Here is a 21,249-nt window from a genome sequence, read left to right as displayed (position 1 = left end):
ACAAATCTTGTATGGGGGTCCCTGGCACAAAATATTTCCAGATGGGGGTCCGTGGACAAATACATGTTAATTTGGGGTCCTTGACATGGAAATATTTGAGAACCACTTGTTTAAACAACATTAGGAAACAAGACCAAATAAGCAACGACCAATATTTACAAGCGACTTTACAGGAAAAACAAGGCCAAAGTCGCTTATAATAAGCAGACCTGGCAACACTGTACAGCGGTCTGTTTCAAATTAATCTCTCAAGAACAGATTCTGCTCGTAAAAAACAGCAGAGGGCGCTGTTTTCCCATTTTTATTTGGCGGTGGGTTCCCAGATTGGTCGCAAATTCACGATCTTCCGGTTCTAACTTTGGGACTATTCCCTCCCCTAATAATTTATATAGATATACAGTATACAGATAACCAGATATAAATCCCAGACACTAATTTATCAGATTATACACCAATCTATAAAGGTTTACCTATGTATCAGTTTAGACATCAATCTATAAAAGTTAATAATGTAGGTCTGTTCAAATATGTATTGAAGATCAGGGTGTGTAAATTGATAAATTTCTATACTAATAAACCCATTACAGATCAGTACGAGTTTATACTCTGATCTATAATAAAAACAATTAAATCCTGTGTATCAGTTCATACACAGATCTAAGTTATAAGTATAAAAATCAGTGCTTTGAGTATCTTTGATTAGTAATAAAAGCTTAATTATCAGTGGTCTCGTACCATAGAAAAACTCAAGGCTGACGCTTTAAATTATACATTCATAAAATCAAGCATTCAAGTTTAAGGAGAAGTTAAATAGAAACTTATTTGAAACATCAAATGTATGTACAAATTGCTCACTGGTTTCTCTTTTGAGATTCTCCGTCTGAGATTCTCCTGTGTGAGAGTGCACGTGCACAGTGGAATGAAGAGAAAGGAACGACTCATTACATGGAGCTGCACTGATATTTATTGTGCAATGATCTTTTTTAAATTTGATGTCTCCAATGAATTATGGCTGTGTACAAAAGAGAAGGTGTTGTGTTCAACACTGAATACAAACTATTTTTTCAAAAAATTACACAGCAAACTGGCATGCAAGAAGAAGAAAAGAAAGGAACTCAATAAAGTAAATATGGTTGAGCGGTCAGTGATGCAAAAATAAGTTGTTTTTTTAACCATTACAATGTGCTGTACTCGACTCAACTGGCCCTCTTGAGAGAAAACAAAATATTTTTAAATGAGTAACTGTCAGATAAAACAAAACAAACACATTAAACTTAAATTCTACCCATCGGGCATACGATATAAAACAGAACACTTATAATGATAAACACACATCACAGTAAAAAAAAACAAGAACCAACAGTGATCTCATCACTACATTCTCATATCCTGCTGCTGCAGAGCTGGATGATCGATCCCCTTCTCAAAGACGACAATATCGTCAGGTTCATCTTCCACCACCAGACAGAGATGAGTCACCATTGACAACTGGGCTTCTGAAGAAGCAGGGAAAAATAAATGGGTTATCAATCCTCTTTTGAGTCCTTGAGCCACTATTTCAGAAATACTGATCTTGAAATAGGCCTGTCACAATTATTGCATAATCGTCTAATAGCAATTATTTGAGACAATCACAATTATTTTGCATAAGTCATAATCGTTTCCATGTGGAAAAAATGTTCATACATTTTCAAACATTTCCAGAAATAGCAGAAATAGCAGACCTACAAGCATCCATGTGTTGTATGCGTGTAGATCAGCTATTTCTGCTATTTTTTTTCAAACTTTTTTTTTAAAGTATAAAATGATTTAATGTGTCCTTTGTATTTATAGTTATTTGTTATCTGCTGTGTGCAATTTGTGATTATGAAGCAAATAAAAAAACAAAAATTAAATTTGTATTATGTTCCAATGTTCAATGCCAAAAAAAACACAATTAAATCGTTAATCACAATTATTTGTGACAATTAATCGTGAACTTAAATTTGTAATCGTGACAGCCTTATGTTGAAAGTATCCACTTTGCACATTTTCATTGTTGCCTTGAAAACACAACATTTATTATAAATCACTTACCAAGACTGTTGTTGGGAGAACAGGAGGACTCCTCCTTAGACGCATCTTCCACTAAATCCTGTAAAATAAGCAACAATGTCAGACCAGAAGGTCGCTGTACTGACATTAATATAAAATGTTAACCATTTTCCATTTCTCTTCATTTACATTTTAGGTAATTTCCCAATATTCTCATTCTGAGCTACATTAAAATGAGTAGGTAAGGGCAGTGTGGAAATCAATTCCACTATCATGACTCACAAGCACAGGGTTTAACACAAATTGAGTTACATGAAACACCTGGATCAAAAGAGGGCATGGATTTTAAGCCACTGAACTGAAACTCAGGTTTATGAGTAATTAATAACACCTAAAATGTTCGAAGTAAACATACAGTACTTACTGGGATCCAACAATGTACACTGTGCGTACGGTAACAAAACATGTCTCTTGAAAGTAATTTTATTCACCTTTAAGTACATGTTGCATTAGTTTGAGTGTCTTCTAGGCCTTAACATACAGCTGAACATATTATAATTATATATTCATACTATTCATGACACTCCAAAGACTGACCTGACCGACCAATTATGGTTTTATTTTGGGTGGCTACTTTTTCCTCATTGAGAGTTCACACGCTATAGAAGTTTGTATTAATTTGTTTAATTCATGACTTCGAAAAGTGTTGCATGTTACATTATATATATATATACATACATACACACACACACACACTGGAATCAACCATGCTAAACTCAATCACCACTCATTTGCGTGTGGTTCTGAAAAACGGCATTACATGGCCGGTTCTACCATGAAGGGCGTATTCTAGTACCGTGTTCTCTGTAGAAGCTGTATCTGCATGCCGTTCACTGGCCTCCATTTCAGCTTCAGGTACCAGGTCTGGGGAGCACAAAAGCAAAATCGGTAGAGAATGAGGAAAGAGACTGGAAGCAGATATTGTTTACAAGTAGATCAAGCTAGGTGGCCTTTTTGAAAGGCAAGATTTGAGTTTAGCATTTACAAAGACAAGTAAGAAGAAAAGTGTGTTTTTCATGTTTGGCCTTTACTGATAAGAGTTTAATTGACAATAACTCAGTTATACGGAAGACAATCTAATAGAAAATCCAATATTCACAAGGATGAGTCTGAAATGCTATTTTGTTATTAGATCAGTTCATTCTGTAAGAATATGGCACCATACATATGGAGACATTACCAGAACAGTCTTCGTTGGGGCAGGTTGCCTCCAAATTCACATCATCCTAGACAGAAATAAACAGGATTATAAACAAACAGCAGGTGACCTCTCATTAATCACTGAAGCCCTATTTAAAAAGAATTACAAAAACATCAGATCACATCATGACGTGTTGTGAGCTTGTATATCTGATATATCTGCTATATTTTGAAATTCTTTGCATACGACATCCCCAAAATAAGGACGCCAGGATCAAAGTGGTAAAATGACAACCATGGCAATGAGCTGTGGCAGTGTGCTATTGTATGACAAAATCGATCATGAGAATACTATGAATTACCATATTCAGGCAAGGATCAGTGTGGTCTTGGGGCTCACAGGTTGCAAGTTCAGTCTCGCCTAACAGGGCTGTAGTGAAAATGGCAGATAAGTGGCAGATAAGTAAGCAACACAACAATTATACATTTGCATTTAAGTTTCAGTTCATTATGAAGTGGATCAGATGCAAATTCAAAAGCTTTATAATAGATATAGATTTATAAAGACAGAGGCCTCTAGTTTGAGGGTGGCAACGTTAAAGATGCAGCTTAACTGATGGGTTCAGAAGTTTGACACAAAAATGCCACAAGAACGGTGGCTTTTATCGCATTTTATTTCATTATTGTTTTTTCCCCCGTACTTTGTAATCTTGGCACTGACATGAGCTTTCGTTAGGGACTGCATTGGAGCTCAGAGTAAACAGTGTTCCGTAGTTATTTGCAGTGTGCTAGTTTATTGTCCTTAAACTAAGAGACCAGGGTCTAATAATGGCCTGGCTTCCTTGTCCACATTTTAGAAGCTGATAGCAAGAAGTTGAGTAGATCATGATCAAACCGCACAAATCGCAATGCAATGCAAGAGTCAAAGCTCCACTATACAACTGGCTGCCTGTGGTCATGCAAACTAGCAGGGTGATGGTCTCAATGTACATCTTTATTCGCAAAAAGGAAATGGCAATCTTTATAAATACTTCACCTATAAATACAAACCTGTTTTACAGGAACAAATGTCGGTGTAACTAAGGGAAAAAATAATTTCACATGCATAGATTGTGAACTATGATGCAACATTCACACTCTTTAAATGTTATAGCTGCATTTGTTAATGTCTGGTGTTGTTTGTTTCGCGACGTTATGCACATAGTGCCTTAAAGGGATAGTTAACCCCCCCAAATTTTTTTGTTTTGTTTTTTCTATCGATTAGTCAAGTCTCCATGGGGTGACAAATCGATAGAAAAAGTTATTTTTGGGGTGAACTATCCCTTTAAGTCGTGACTGGTTTGCATTTGAGTGGACATACAGAGACATGCAAACGCTGTTATAGACTGCGTGGCCATCTATACCAATATATTGTGTTGGCACTGTAGAAAATAACAGCCAAAAAGGCTCATCAAATCAAAATACAACCCATGTATAATACATGCACATTTGTGCACACACAAACACACATGGGAACTAACCAGAAGACTGATCATCATCATCACGACGCGTCTCCTCTTCGATCAAGTCGCTCTGAAACAGAACAGGTCATTTGACTGAGTCTTATTAATGCAACGGTTTTTGAAATTTCCAATAAATTGATACAAACAGGTACGCTGTATGGTTAGCATTAAAAAAATATGTGTCAGCCAGCCATTAAGTGGTAATGGTGCATTTGTGTTCTCCTACCCTATGAAGGGTGCCAACACTCTGTGCCTCCTCCGTAACATCTTCCGTCTCAACTCCCTGTTCTGCAGGGGGATCTGTTTAGACATTCACAATCAAATTCCAAGTTCACATCAAATCAATTCCAGACTAATCCCCATCTACAACAGTATTTTACATTTGAATATACCGTAGTCAGTATACCTGGACAACATAAATAATTTTTAGTCAACAACTTCCAAACTCCAAAACATTTTGAGTTGTGTACAGAAAACCAGTTTGGAATTTCTTTGTGAAGCTGTAAAACACTGAAGTTCACCAATGCTTTTGGTATTTGTTAAGATCTTCTCACTCACCAATGAACGTCTCTAATGGCACACAAGGGGACTGTGGCAATTCAGTCTGGACCTAAAATTGAAACAATTGCAATATTTATTCAAATGAAAACAAAACGCCTAACAATTTTACAAAAAGATGTCATGGTAGCAATTCCATTCACTTTAGTGAATTTTAACAAAGCAACAATATTAGAACACCAAAAAGTTAAGTAAAAAGGGAAGAAATGCAATTGATGAGAGCACCAAAGTGATAAAAACTGTGAAGTTAATTAGAGCCGAAGGGACTCAACCACTGCCAATTTGACGTTCTTTTGTCAAAAAATTATATTGGATCGGCCCCAGCCTGTCAAACTTCCAGGGGGTGTTTTTCAAACGTTACTTTCAGTTAGGCTACAGTATGTGCAGAAACTGTTTTACTCATTAACAAGAAAGGGAAGCCAGTGGCAAAGATGACCCAGACTGGCTTTGTGATCTTGCATTTTTGGTGGATATAATTGGGCACTTAAATGTGCTTAACTAAGTTGTCAAGTGCTGGAATTGAGCCTGATGGACAACATACTAGAACTGTTACAGATTTTGAGATTTTATTTGTGGGATTGATGCCACTGAGAGATTTAGATCAGATTGTTTAAAAATAAAGTTAAAAGATTTATTTAGTGATTTAAACTGGTCTGCAACCACAACAAGCAACCATAAAAGGGGGAAACTTTATATTTACATCATGACGGCTGTCCAAATGTTATTGTTATACAATTACCATTTCCTCTGGAGTATCAGTGTCAACAAGATCATTGTAATCAATTGTATCTTCACTGGTATCACTTTGTTCATCCAAGGTGTCTTCTGTGAATGCATCAAAGAAAGCACACAACACCAAAATCAATGGGAATGCAATGATGATAGAATACTAAAGATGCCGTCAGGTGAGGACCCAATAAAAAAGGACAGGACTGCAGATGAGAACACAATTTACCTTCCAAAGATTCTGGGTTAGAGACTGTGTCTGTGCTGTCATCATCGTCGCACTGGAAAAAAGGTACAAGGAAATTGTTGAATTGAGTTTACAGTTAAACATTTTAAACTTAACAGGATATAATGACTCCAGACTTAAAGCAGCACCAAGTAGGTTGGGGTATCAGTGGCCACTTTGGAAACAAATAACATGGCAGCCAACGTCTTTGACTTCATTACCCAAGAGTCTCTGAAAGCATGTCCGGCAAGGACGCGCTGTGATTGGCCAGTCTGCGCTTGACTGGCAGTTCCTTGGCAAATGCCAGGATGAAACTCATTGACTCCCCTATACATAGACCTCCCTGAATCTATACATTTATGGGACAATTTTGTGGGACATAATATCCTATAGAGTTGTTAAAAAGTTGCATAGTGCTGCTTTAACACTGCAAAAAGAAGTACAAAACAGCAGCTTTATAATATTCCTTACCTCCTCATTGTCCAACATGTCATGATAAGCCACTAGGTCCTGCCAATAAAAAAAAAAGCAAAATCTAACAATGGCATACCCTCCCTGTTCAATATGTATCTATTGATAGTGTGTGCAGTTAATGAATGAGTTAATCACACAAAGTCACAAATCACAGCGTGATACAAAGCCACACTCGCTAAGCTATCTTGCGTAGCCAGACAATCTCCGCCTACCGATACATCTGGTGACATCTAAACTCAGTGAATGGGCTTAAAAATAACAGCTTCACAGAACCAAAGAAAAGATGTTGCGGAGGTCCTTCATATTGGGACAGTGTCAGGATTGGTTCGGTGTTCTGTCCAAGCCCATTCACTTTCTTTAGATGTAAGACTTATCAGTAGGTGGAGATTTCTGATCGTCTGGCTATACGAGACTAGCTAGGGGCAATAGGCACACCGCAAAACACCCATTAGCCGTTCTAAAATCCATGGTAAACCACTGTCTCTTTTGGCTTATTGCTTTAATTTACCCATCATTCTGGCCTCTAGAGTTCTAAAGCTGTGTTTTTGGTCAGCTACAGTATAAAATTATATTGGTGCAGTTGTATTCTACCTTGTGAGGTGTGACAACACTCAGCGCCTCTTCAAAATCTTCTGTCTCAACATCCTGTTCTGCAGAGGCATCTGTCAAAATATTCACAATAAAACTCCATGTTCACATCAAAACAAGTCCACACTTTTACAGCACTGAAATCAACTTGTTATATTGCAAAGACATGGGATGCTATTGCATTACTTTTATCACTAACTGAATATTTTTCCAGCCAAAGACATCTAAATTCCAAACCTTTTTTGAAAAGAAATGTGTGCTGCTGCAAAACACTGACCATCTCCACCAATGCTTTTGCCATTTGTTAAGATTTTGCCACTTACCAAATACATTTTCAGATTGAGGTGATTCACTCTGGACCTAAAATTGAAGAGAAGTTCACTATTTTAATATGCATGAAAATGCAATAATAATAATAATAATACACAATTAAAAGTTACTAATACATTTCACATTGCAGGTATTTCAAGTCACATTTACTAAACAACAATGTCTGTTTCTTTTTTTAATTAGTATACTGTGACATTTTATGTTACAGAAAGAATTTCCAAGCTTATGTGCGGAGTGTATTTTGAATATAATATGTAGCATTTCTAAGCCAAAATAGCATGTTAGAGTATACCGGGTTGGGTTCTGAAGCGATCACATGAGAAGAGGTTGTGGCATTGTCAGAGCTGCCAGCATTATCACACTGAAAAAAGGCACAAGGCAACAGTTGAATAAAGTTTACTGTTGGAGGTTTTGCTTCAAGTAATGATTGAGATAGTTGAAATTAATATACAGCCCAACTAAATAGTACAACAAATACAAAACATTGTAAACAAATACATTTTTCTTACCTCCTCATGGCCTGAAGACACCAACTCAAAGACACTGCATGGTTCAACCTCCATCTGCGTGTCACAAACAATCAGAAGAACCTGACAAAAAAAAACTGCATTAAGCACAGGTTTTACTGGGCCTGCTGCAGCAAACAAAAGGCAAGGTTCTCACTCGAGCTCCAGGTAATGGAACTCAGAGAATGAGGACAAAACTTACATTATATTTTCTTACATTTGATTACTATCCTTGTTCTAAAGCAATAGGGAGAGCAGTTGTGCAAGAGTAGTGTTGTGTTTTCATAATAAATAAATAAATCACAATTGTATGATTCAATTTAAATGCTGGTGTAGCACATTCACCAATATTCATTTGTGGGGTAAAGTACTAACTAAATAAATTCAAGGCATAATCTATTGAAACAAGAAAAGGAAAAATAAATCCTTGTCAAAGCTTGTAGTCCTAACACAAACTCTGAAAAGCACTGGATATTTCAGATTATTAAGAGAGTACAATTTACCAGGATGCAGTCACTTGTGTTCTTCAAGACCCTTGCTTTGCACCAAGACATGACAACAGGTGACCAGACGACACAGGAAGAACCAACAGTGATATTCTTAGCAGCTCTCAGTGGACCAAACTCTGTGAAAATGACATTTATGTACATGTTTACCTGCTGTTACATTCATGTTTGTGAAAGCTAGGCTAATTACAGGTTTATGTAAAGATTTGGCCAGTCTAAAACAGATTCTAAAATCTACACTAACCATAAGGTACCTCGTTGGATTTCATATCCACATTTCAAAACTCTGTTTACAGTTATTTCAGCATACACATTTTACAAATACAGTTTAAACAGCAGGCTTAACACAATGACGTAGGGAATTCAGACACAAAATCATTGACAACTGAAGTAACTTACCAGACTCCAGAATGGCAGCAGAGTCGTTTCCCTCAGTGTGGGTCTTTGGCTCCTCTGGCACAGCTCTAAGTGGACCAAACTCTGTTAAGCGACAACAGGAAAATAAACTATGAAAATTCCATTTATGTGCATGTTAACTTGTTGCTACATGCATGTTTGTGGAAGCTAGGCTAATTAAAAGGTAGGGTAAGTGATATTTTTTGGTTAAAACAAAAAGTATTTTGTTAAAAGGTTAAAATACTATATTCTGATAGTAATCATTGCTATAGAGTGTTTGTTCAGTAACAGATGTCTCCCTGTCTCTCCAGCTCTTTAATAAACAGAAAATACATTTTTCGGTAGGTGTCAAAATCTCAGCCAATCAGGAGAAAGTACCCATTTTTAAGCTTAATTTGTATAGTGTTCCAGTTCCAATTTTGTCTGCTCATTTCTTAGTGTCATCACTTCCAATTTCACTTGTTTAACCTGTATCCTGATTGAGTTCTCTGTCCTGGTTGGATAAAATTGGAAATGAAACTGAAACTGAAACGAAAATGCATTTTCTGTTTAATAAAGAGGTGGAGAGACAAGGAGACTCCTAATACTGAACAAACACTCTATAGCAATGAGTACTATCAGAATATAGAGCCATTTAACACTTATTTTAACCAAAGCAAATCACTTACCCTACCTTTAAAGGTTTATGTAAAGATGTGGCCAGTCTAAAACAGATTCTAATATCTACACTAACCATAAGGTACCTCGTTGGATTTCATATCCACATTTCAAAACTCTGTTTACAGTTAAATCAGCATACAAATTTACAAATACAGTTCAAACAGCAGGCTTAATACAATGAAGTAGGGAATTCAGACACAAAATCATTGACAACTGAATTATATACTGTAACTTACCAGACTCCAGAATGGCAGCAGAGTCGTTTCCCTCAGTGTGGGTCTTTGGCTCAGCTCTCAGTGGACCAAACTCTGTAACAGGAAATTAAACTATGAAAATTACATTTATGTGCATGTTAACCTGTTGCTACATGCATGGTTGTGCAAGATAGGCTAATTAAAGGTTTATGTAAAGATGTGGCAAGCCTAAAACAGAATCTAAAATCTACACTAACCATAAGGTACCTCGTTGGATTTCATATCCACATTTCAAAACTTCGTTTACAGTTATTTCAGCATACACATTTACTAATACAGTTCAAACAGCAGGCTTAATACAATGAAGTGGGGAATTCAGACACAAGATCAATGACAACTGAATTATATACACTGTAACTTACCAGACTCCAGAATGGCAGCAGCGTCGTTTCCCTCAGTGTGGGTCTCTGGCTCCTCTGGCACACTTTCCAATTCAAGGTCCACGGTCTGGACCCTTTCAGCAACTATGACCTCCTCCTCCTCCTCCTCTTGGGCTCCCAAATCAGCTTTAGTGGTGGGAGCAGACTCTGCACTTTCAGGGAAAGCCTCGATGCAGATCTCCACAACATCTGCTGCTTCAGGGACAACATGCTCCTCTTGCTGATCAGTCTCCACAACATCTGCTGCTTCAGGGACAACATGCTCCACTTGCTGATCAGTCTTCTGTTCATCTTCCTGGCAAGGTTTTCCATCCACTTCTGACATCTTAGGAGTGACATCATCATAAGGAGTCGGACTTCCGGTGGAGATTTTACAAGTGATTTCCACCCCACTGTCTTCGAGGCTGACTTCCCACACAGACTCTGACTGTCCGATGAATACACACTTGAACACTTTGTCTGTACTGGGCCCAACTTCCTCTTCGAAAGAGGACACAACCTCTGGATCCAGCACCAACTCCTTCTTGATAGCTGCAGCCCCGCTAAGCACACAGTGTGCACTGTACCTAGGAAATTGCAGGAATGGCTTGGAGAGTGTACACATCTTGGAAATGGACACCACTGCAGTATTTCCATAATCCACAAACTCCACAAGAGCTGTCTCGTTCGCATGAATGTCTCTTACAACTGCACGGTACCATGAATTATCATCTGGGAACTCTGCAAGGATGAGGTCACCTGGATGCAAGTCTTCAATGTTGCCACTTTCGGCTGATGACTCGCCATCGTTGAGTTTGTCAACAATGGAGATTAGGTCAGCTTGCTCCTCGACTAAGTGGACATAGAAACTAAGAGGGTTGTTACAATGCGAGACAAAGATATCTGCTTCCATACCAGCTGTTATGGATTGTGAGGGCAGGTCTGTTAATTTAGGGAGGCCCTCCTTGTCGAGTTCAGGAGCTCCAAGGTCTTTCGTCTGATCTCCATCATCCTTCCGGGCATCAGCAATAAACACGGGTTTGACAGCGGCATCAAAGCGTTCACTGGCCTCAAGACTGCTTGTCAGTTCTGATAATCCTGCTTCAGTGCCAAGCTCCTCCTGGGGCTCAATACAAACACTGATGGTGCACTCCTCATCTTTCTTGACAGAACTTTCCTCCAACGGTTCATGAGCAACAGAACTGTCATCCGGAATGCTGGTGGACATCGTAGACATAATGTCTACCCCACCGTCCTCAAGGTTGACTTCCCAGATGGATCCTGATTGCCTGATAAAAAAGCACTTAAACACCTTTTCTCCATCTGTGGATATACTCTTTTGGAAGGAGGACACAAGCTTTGGATCCAGCTCTGACTCCTTTTGGAGGACTGCAGCTCCACTAAGCAGACATTGTGTACTGTACGCTGGACACTGAAGCAAACTTTTGTTGAGTTTGAAGATGTTATCAACGGATACTTTACAGGAATTTCCAAAGTCAACAAACTCCACAAGAGCCATCTTGTTGTCACTGATTCCTCTTACAACTGCACGATACCATGAATCATCATCTGGGAACTCTGCTTGCACAAGGTCACCTAGTTGCAAGTCTTGAATGGTTTCGGTGGATGGCTCACCATCATTGAGTTTACTCACAATTGAGCATATGTCAGCCTCATCACAGGCCAACTGCACATAGAAGCTAAGAGGACTGTTGCTGTGTGAAACAAAGACATCTGCTTCCATACCTACTTCTATGGATTTAGTGGGCAGGTCAGTCAGTTTAGGGAGGGTTTCCACCTCTGGTTGAAGAGACGCATAGCTGTTCTTCTGAGATTCTGAGCTGGGTAACTTTGATCCCTCTGAACATTTTTGTTCTGAAGAAAGATTCTGTTTAATTTGTCTGTTATTGGCACCCACTGGTTCAGAGCAGTCTTGCATGCTACTCTGTGACCTGCCATCCAGCTGCCTTTGTTGTGGAGTTCTGTAGTGCTCCAAAGTGGCACTCCTAACCTTTGAGGCAGACTGATTTGTCTTTGTGGCTTGTGTACCTTCCATCTTAGTGGTGGGTTCTGAGACAACAGTAGGCGAATGCTGTGCATTGCTGGTGAACTTGGGTGTACTCCTAACATGGTGAATAACGTTGCCATGTTGCCACATTGGCTCGTCAATGTGAAATCTCTGCTTGATAGTGGCATTAATTTGCGTATTTCCGTGATACAGTTCAACCTGCAGTTTACCGTCAGGTTGTTTGGCCACTACTAGAGCTCTAAATGACTGTTCTGTTGCATTAGTCTCAAACCAGCCATTTACATCATTGGGAACGTTAGCAGGGATGTCTGAAAGGCCACACTCTATTGCTTGCACTGGAACAGAGATGATGTCACTTGCTTCTCTGGGAATGGGAAGCAAGTCAGATGGGTCCACATTGAGAGTATCGCCAAAATCCACAAAGTGAACCCGGATAGATGGTTGCACAGCCTTGATTTGTCCTCTGTACCATTTTCCGTCTGGGTATTTTGCAAAGCACAACATTCCGAAAGTTGTTGAGAGCTTTGAGCTCTTAAGCTTGTGACACAGTCCGTTTACTTTCAATTGAAGATCTTTCACAGTGTCAGCATTCCTCTCTAGCTGGCAGTAGAACTTATTGACATTGCTGACACATGTCACGGTGACTTTTTCTTCCGTCCCCGTTTTGATGTTGTGGGTTGAGTAGTAGTACGTGTCCAAATGCAAAGAGGAAGCAGGTTCTTTTGAGAGTGATGCAATCGTTGCATGATGGACCATGCGGGTGCAGGCACTTTCAAAGGGAGTTTCGAGATCCACAATGTTGAACACAACATTCTGCTCATTGTACATGACTGCATAAATGGTGCACTTTAAAATGACATGGCTGGATGCAGCAGCATCCACAAAGTGCTGAAACTCAGCAATTGCTATCTCGTCCCAATCATTCATGGGTGATGTAGGTTTAACAGGGTTGTACAGGCTGCATCGAAAAGCTTGACCTTTCAAATTCAGGAAGCTTGGGTTTATCTTCCGCAGCTCAAGCAGGGGGACTCTCTTCCTCTGGCCATAGTCTACAAACAACACATCTACATGCTGGGTTGTGTCTCTGCTAAGAACAAGAGCTCTGTACCACATTCCATTATGTGGATGGCGAGCAACACACACCGATTCTGTAAATGGCTGAAAATGGCTCTTGGAATAGAACATCTGCATCTCTTGCATCAGCAAATTCAGCTGTCCTTTGTTCTGGCACAGTTGGCACCAGAAGTCATTTGGGCTTTCAATGAAAGACACGCTGACATCAACGGCAGTTCCTATGGGAAACATTAGCTCATTAAAGGTTGCAGGGCCACTTTCAATCAAGTTTGGTATTTGGGAAGGAATCTCTCTGTTCTCGTTTCCTCTTAAAGGTAAAGCAGCTAGCTTTGATTTGACAGGGCAAACGACAGGAGGAGATGTGGTCCTCTTTACATTGGGCCTTTTCTGGGACACATCATTCTCAGCAAGGCCAGAATTGCACATCAGCTTATTGACATCTTGCTCTCCGTGTGCTGTAGAGTCTGCGATCTGAACGATATATGCGCCATCACACTTTGCAGTAACATGTACATTCAGGACTTTATCCATGACTGCTTTGATGAAAAGGTCAATGGCACTACGGCTCCATGTCTCATCTTTTGGCTTGATACCAGCAAGGCGACATTTCAATGCAAGTTGGGGCAACTCTTTAAATTTTTCAGGAAGGACACGGATGCAGTTTCGGTCAATTAGTTCGGTGTTTCCATAATCACCAAAAAACACCTTAACTTGAGTCTTGCTGACTTCAGTCACAGTTGCCCGGTAGAATGTATCATCTTGTGCCTTGGCAGCACAGTATAGCCCAACAGTTGGGTTTCTGATCAAATTCGTAGTGGCCAAATCACTGTAAAGGATGTCCATGTTCTCCATCAGTTCGTCATACTCATCTGCATACTTCCGAGACTGGATCCAAAATTCAAACGGGCTTGACACGTGATGCACAACTGCTACATGTGAAGAGTTGAGAGAGAGATCCGCTGTAAGCAACTTCTGAATGTTCTCCCCTTCTGTGTCTTTTGGAGCCTCAACAGGTACAATTCCTTGGCTTTCTCGTTGAGCTGAATGCTGGGGTCTGCTTGGTGTGCTGCGGACGTCAAAATTTAGGAGTGATTTTTCACACTCCAGAAGGCACTTCTCCTGAGAGCCAAACAAAGAGTTGATGCTTGTTTTTTCATCTCCATACAGTGTGACATAATGGACACCCTCACACAGGCTATGGTATTCAAATTTGGCAATCACAGTCTTGTATAGGATTAGGGACTTGAGGTACTCAGTCTGTGCTGCTGTCCATCCAAGGCCTTTGTCAGTGACACCATGGAGTGAGCAGACATAGGTCACAACTGGCATCCTAAAGAACTCTGCAGCCAATGGCCTTATGTTCTCCACCTGGACAAGCTGTTTCTTCCCGTAGTCAACATTTAGTACTTCAACCACATTGTTGCCTGGCAATATTTGCTGTAAAACAGAGCGATACCACCTGCCATCACTTCCTCTTGCGGCACATGGGAATCCAAGCATGTTAGAAGTGACTATACAAGGAGTAAATCTGCCTTCATAGTACAGTGTGATCTGCTCAGTGACTTTCTTCAACTCTTGTGCGAAAACTTTCAACTGACAGAAAACTCGCATCGGGTTTGTTACTTCTGTGACAATGACAGTCTCTACGGTTCCCATCTGCAACTCCGGGTACATGAAGCGCTGCTGGTTTGGTGTTGACAGTCCTATCCCTGGGGGTTCATTTCTCATAGACTGCCCTATCCCTGGGGGTTCGTTTCTCATAGACTCCTGGTGCAACTCTGTGGCCAATGCTACACTGCTAGGAGGCTGCAATGACTTGAGCAAGAAGTCTGAGAACATCTTTGGGGACAACTTTTTGGCAAATCCCATCTCATACATTTGCGAAGCAATGCTGGGTATTTGCAAGACAATTGTTCTCTGGGGCACCATCACATCTTGGACATGTGCTTTCACAGTCTTCCAATTAAGAGTTTTCAAGAACTCCAAAGCCATCGGGGACCATTTGCTCTCATGTGATAGTGGTAGGACATTAGCGAGGACACAGAATTCCACTTCAGGTGGAAGGTGGAAGAACTCTTTCTTACCCCACGCCAACATACTTGGGGTGGCAGTGAGTGTCCAGCCTTTATCGATGAGAAAACACTTGTAATTTGAGCCATTTCTTGAGACTATGCGTGACCTGTACCAAGTCTCATCCACCTGAACCAGGCAGTGATCTCCAGGATTTCCTTCAAACTCGTTAAGTTTGTTTGTTGTTTGTTTGTACTGAATATCCTTACTTAGGTACTGATAGTCTGCTTTCCTTTCCTGGTTAAAGTTGCCCCAGAGTTCCACAAGCGGACAGAGGGGATTCAAGTTCACCCTAGTAATGAGAACAACTACTTCTGATCCTAATGCAGGGAGTCCAGGGATTGAAGACATTTTGGCGCTTTCCTTTCCTTGGTGCAAACCTTGCATGTCAGCATCAGGCCTAAAACATGGAAACATATTACTTCAGGAGGAGAAAAAACATTGCCAAACTTTCTACAGTTTAGGGCCGCAATTAGGGATTATTCTATCGATTACCTTTTTAATCAAATAATCTAGAAGCTAATCGCATTAGAAATCGTGAAAATAGCCGATCTACAAGCTCATAGCGCGTCACATTGCGACATGCAGCGATCGGAAATCATCTGGAGGCAGCCAGAAAATTAAATCATTGCAGGCACGTGACGGGCGAAACGGTCAGAAGACATTAAGAAAGCAGTCGAGCGCAGGGCTCTAGTTTGCCGTTAGGCCGAATGAAAGGAGAGGCAGTCAACCTGGATTAGCCAATATGCACGTAGGGCTACAAGTTACAATTATCGGTTTATCATCTTGTAATTATTATTCCATCGATCATCTTTTCAGTTAATTAAATAGTCATAATGGGGGGGTCTTTTATTTCTTATATAAACTGCCCATAAAACGTTGCCCATAACTTAACTTCAGTAGATTATTTCTCCCCTTCAACAATATCAATTGGTAGTGTTTTATACCATTTGTATCATTGATTAGTCACCTTTACAACAAGGTATAATTTGTAAGGATCGTGCAATCGTGGAATGAGTAACACAGCTTAACGTGTGGGTAGTGCCTCCCAAAAATCTGCCAAAATTCCCCAATATGCTTCTGTTGGTAATCACTCTTGTTTTGAGCAACCTGCCAAGCGCACACTTGCTGAGAGGTTCCAGACAGTCACAGGTGTGGGGCACCTGAGCATGGGTCTGAGCATGGGTCTTGCAACTTTGTTGAGTTTGTGTATGCTCCAAGCAGCAACACTACCCACGTGGAAAGATGCCACGTTTGTCCCTTCAGGATAAGGCCTGTGCAATAGGGCAAGTGAAGCTGGTGTTCCATTACGCATTATTTGATGTCAGCCCTGGTATCATTTGCAGGCAGGTGTGCGACTGGCACCCGAGTATGGGTCCTGCAACTCTTTGTTACCGTTGTGCAAATCTTGCCTGTAAATCTCACAGAACTTGGTCCTAAGTTTGGAAATGGTACCAAGGCTGATACCAAATAATGCTACCAGTCTGCATAGCGGAAAACCAGCTTCCACTTGCCCTATTGCACGGGCCTTATCCTGAAGGGAGAAACGTGGCATCTTTCCATGGGGGCCGATTTTTCCCAATTTTGCACGCACATTCCCACTAGGCTGAGGAAGAAATGCCACCCTTTTCACAGCGGCCTGTTATAGCACCACCAGCAGTTCTAATTGAGCAAAACACATTTTTGAAATAGAATGCCTCAAATCACCATGAATGCAGTGTCCGATTGCCGTGAAAGGCCCAAGAAGAAATAGCATCCTTTTCACATTGGCCTATTATAGCACCACCAGGCCACAATAACCTACCTGACCTGGCGGAGACATGTGCTCCGAGGAGCACTTTTTCTAGTTTTACAATATCATATCATGAGCATTAGTGAGGACTAGGGATGTGCCCAGCGATTCATTTCACTGACATGTAGCCAACGTTTTAGAAAAATGTGTTTGAATAGTTGAAAATTAATTCAAAACAAACAGAAAAACACATCACATTTTGATCTATAAGGCCAAATCTCATTGGAATATATATATGGTAGTATAGTATATATAATCCATTATTACACAACTGCTCCCAATAATTAATTAAGTCAAGCTAAAGTAGGTCAAATCAATTATACCGTCACTCCAGCACAAGCCGGGAGCCGGTCAGAAGCACACTACTGACCAGCGGGGCAGCTCCTCTTCAACCATAACATGTAGTAGGCCACTGTCACAATTATTACAGAATAGTCTAATCGCAATTATTTGAGATAGTTGCAATTATTTTTGCATAAACTGAGAAATAGCTGATCTACACAAGCTTACAGCTTGTAGATCAGCTATTTCCGCTATTTATTTATTTTTTGAAAGTGTAAAATTATTAAATATGTCAGAAATGTCTTTGTATATTTAGGTTATTTGTCATATCTGCCCTGTGCAATTTTGTATTACGAAGCCTTAAAGGCAGTCAGAAATTTAATTTTGATTCATATGTTCCAATGTTCAACGCCAAAAACACAATTAAATCGTTAATCGCAATTATTTGTGTGACAATTAATCGTCAACTTAAATTTGTAATTGTGACAGCGCTAAGTAGGCCTATAGGAACATAGATAGGCCTACTCTGCATTCTCCATGTTCTCACCTCAAACGTTAGATTTCTTCAAATTGACCGGATCAGTATGGCCTAACATTGGCGATTCACATCCATGTGTTTATAGTGGATGCGATTTCTCTATCGCAACACTTTCCCATCAAAATCACCCTTAATTGGCATGCATTTGCTTATTTTGCTCGTTAAAAGCATCATTTTATTAAGACATGACAGTAATATGGGTGCAAAATGGAAAAAATAGGGGTATTTTTTGATATTTCTAGGTTAAAACACTTTTTTTTAAAGCTTAAAGGGATCATTTCCCTTTCAAACATGTTTGGGTTCATTTTAACAAGCTTTTGTGAGCACCCAATACAGTTTTTAAGTTGCTTGATTCAGTATTTAGATATTTGATATTCATTTTATCAGACATGCAAAACCGAAGTTCAAACTCCCTTTTAACCATGATGGATTCATCGAAAACACCAGTCCTTGGTTCTGGTGGCTGACATTGTCCTTCTAATACGTATGGGGCCCTGCTTTTTCAATACATTTTTTAAATTATTTTAATCCATTTTATTATAATTTTTTTCAAAACAATTATAAATCATAAATGAAAAAATGTTTTGAAAAAAAAAACGCTTCTCGCGCATTATCGCAATATCAGTCACCAGAACCAAGGACGAGTGTTTTAAATGAGTCTAACATGGTTAAAATGTTTGTAGTTACAATGAGTTTGTATAGGAAGAGAGCGTGTCTGATCAAATGAATAACAAATATCTAAATACTGAATCAAGCAAGTTAAAAGCTGTCTGGGGTGCTCAACAAAAGCCTGAGTAGATGTTAAAATGAAGTTGAACCCAAACATGTTTGAAAGTGAAATATCCCTTTAAAACACTACATTCTGGTAGTTATCATTGCTAGTCTGGCACATGGGTCTCCCTGTCTCTCCAGCTCTTAAATAAACAGAAAAAACATTTTCAGGTAGGTGACACAATTTCAGCCAATCAGGAGGATACACCCATTTACCTTCATTTTCCTAGTGTTCCAGTGCCAATTTTGTCTGCTCATTTCTTTGTGTCATCACTTCCAATTACACTTGTTTTATCTGTATCCTGACCAAGTTCTCCATCCACATTGGTATCCCGACCTGAACATTTATTTTCTGTTTATTAAAGAGCTGGAGAGTTACTGAACAAACACTCTATAGCAATGAGTACTATCAAAATACAGAAATATTAGTCAATTATTTTAACAAAAGAAAATCACATACCCAACCTTTAATATCTCAATAAAATATATATTTAATAGAAAAATATATTTTTGTAACCGTTGTAGAGGCAGCCTTTAAGTCATCCTTTAAAGTTTAAGCCCCATTTTATACTTATAAACATACAATGGTGCACAAATGCAACAGCTAATAGATTAGTTTGATTAACTACAAAGGTGCACAAATGCAACAGCTAATAGATTAGTTTGATTAACTGTTGCCCCCCATAATGCAAGCTGGGCTGCATCTATCAATTATTTTTACTCTACATCCAAGAGTGTGCTTGAAGCGACCTGATGCAGTGCTGCCCTGTAAACAGCCCACTATCATTCATAGGTGCCTTCATGAAAACTACAAAGAACAAAAAAAAGGTAGAGTGCACAATGGAAGACATGCACTGATGAATTCACTTCAGTGGTTCTCAATCTTTTCAGGCCGTGACCCCCCAAAATAATCATATCTGAACTGGGACCCCCCACCCTGATAAGCACTGAATTGTAGGAGTTGAAGCTTGACTCTGTTCCACAGATAAAATTCTACAAGCTCACAAGGCGTTGTGAGCTTTTTTTCATGTTTGCATCCTCCTTAGATTATTTGACAATTTGGCCAATGTTTGACCAGTTTTTATAGTACATTTTGATACTTTTGCAATAATGGTCTTATCACCTCACTGTCATCTGGGGACCCCCCCCAATTTTTTGACAATTTGGCCAATGTTTGACCAGTTTTTATAGTATATTTTGATACTTTTGCAATAATGGTCTTATCACCTCACTGTCATCTGGGGACCCCCCCACCCCCCCCAATTTTTTTTCTCAGCAACCCGTGTAAAAAGGCAGTAAGCTGCCTGGAAGAAAGACATTTTCTATAAAGGCTATTATACCCGACCTAGCCTTGGATCAAGACCATCATATGTATTTTATTCATTTTGACATTTGCATGTCAGATACGAAAGTAAAAGTCAGACTCGATATAATACATCTATGATAGTCTTGATCCAAGGCTATACCCGAATCATTAAACAAAATTCAACATGACGTGCAGATGCTGGTGGTAGATTGAGATTGATGATCTTCATACTTGACAAGTCACACAGAGTAACGTTTTAATCAATGACAGATCGACAATGCTTCAAATTGTACCATTCAAAAGCTACCAAAAGCAGTGGTGTAAAGTAACTAAGTACATTTACTCAAGTACTGTACTTAAGTACAATTTTGAAGTATTTTTACTTTACTGAAGTATTTCCAATGTTCAGTACTTTTACTTCTACTCCACTACATCTCAGAGGCAAATATTGTACTTCTACTCCATTACAATTAGTTACCAGACACGTTGTAGATTGTGATTATTATTACAAAACATACAGTAACCACTTCAGCCCTGTATACATTTCGGCCATTTCAAAATAGCCCGCAGGGTGACACATTGTGAGCTTGTAGATCTGCTATTTTCAAATGAATTTTATTCATTTGAAAACTTGTGAAATGGGACATTATGCGTATTGACTAGACTACTTTTACTTTTGATACTTTAAGTACATTTTGATACAGATACTTTTGCACTTTAACTCAAGTAAATTTAAAATTCCGGACTTTTACTTTAAACAGAATATTTCTACATTACATTCCAGTATTGATACTTTTACTTAAGTAAAACATTTGTATACTTTTTCCACCACTATCACACAGTAACTTTAATTAACCAATGACATGTTTATGCTTCAAAATGTACCATTCAAAACGCAGGGGGGACATTGCCGTGAACTTGTAGATCAGCCATTTATGGCGAAAAAGCCGCTTTATTTTGGCAAATGGCGCGAGCGTTAGTCAAAAGGAACAGATCTACAAGCCATCAACTCGGTGCATCGCGTCGCATCGTTGGCTTGTAGCTCTGTCTGTTGTTCTTTCGGCGCAA

The 21,249-nt window shown here is 39.4% G+C and overlaps 1 protein-coding gene across 1 annotated transcript; it reads right to left on the bottom strand.

Annotated features, from left to right (window-relative positions):
• Positions 1–1,374: 1,374 nt before the first annotated feature.
• tdrd6a (tudor domain containing 6a) lies at positions 1,375–15,843 on the bottom strand (the record flags this gene model as incomplete). The annotated part of the gene is made up of 12 exons (XM_080452681.1): positions 1,375–1,496; positions 2,077–2,134; positions 2,891–2,958; positions 4,755–4,806; positions 4,963–5,036; positions 6,250–6,301; positions 7,931–7,999; positions 8,148–8,201; positions 8,648–8,769; positions 9,050–9,130; positions 9,943–10,014; positions 10,323–15,843. 12 exons carry the CDS (start codon positions 15,841–15,843, stop codon positions 1,375–1,377), a joined length of 6,345 nt encoding a protein of 2,114 aa, XP_080308807.1.
• Positions 15,844–21,249: the final 5,406 nt, after the last annotated feature.

Source organism: Gymnoscopelus braueri (assembly GCF_963280865.1).
Source record: "Gymnoscopelus braueri genome assembly, chromosome: 16".
NCBI lineage: Eukaryota > Metazoa > Chordata > Actinopteri > Myctophiformes > Myctophidae > Gymnoscopelus > Gymnoscopelus braueri.
This window is presented reverse-complemented; position numbering and strand designations above follow the sequence as displayed.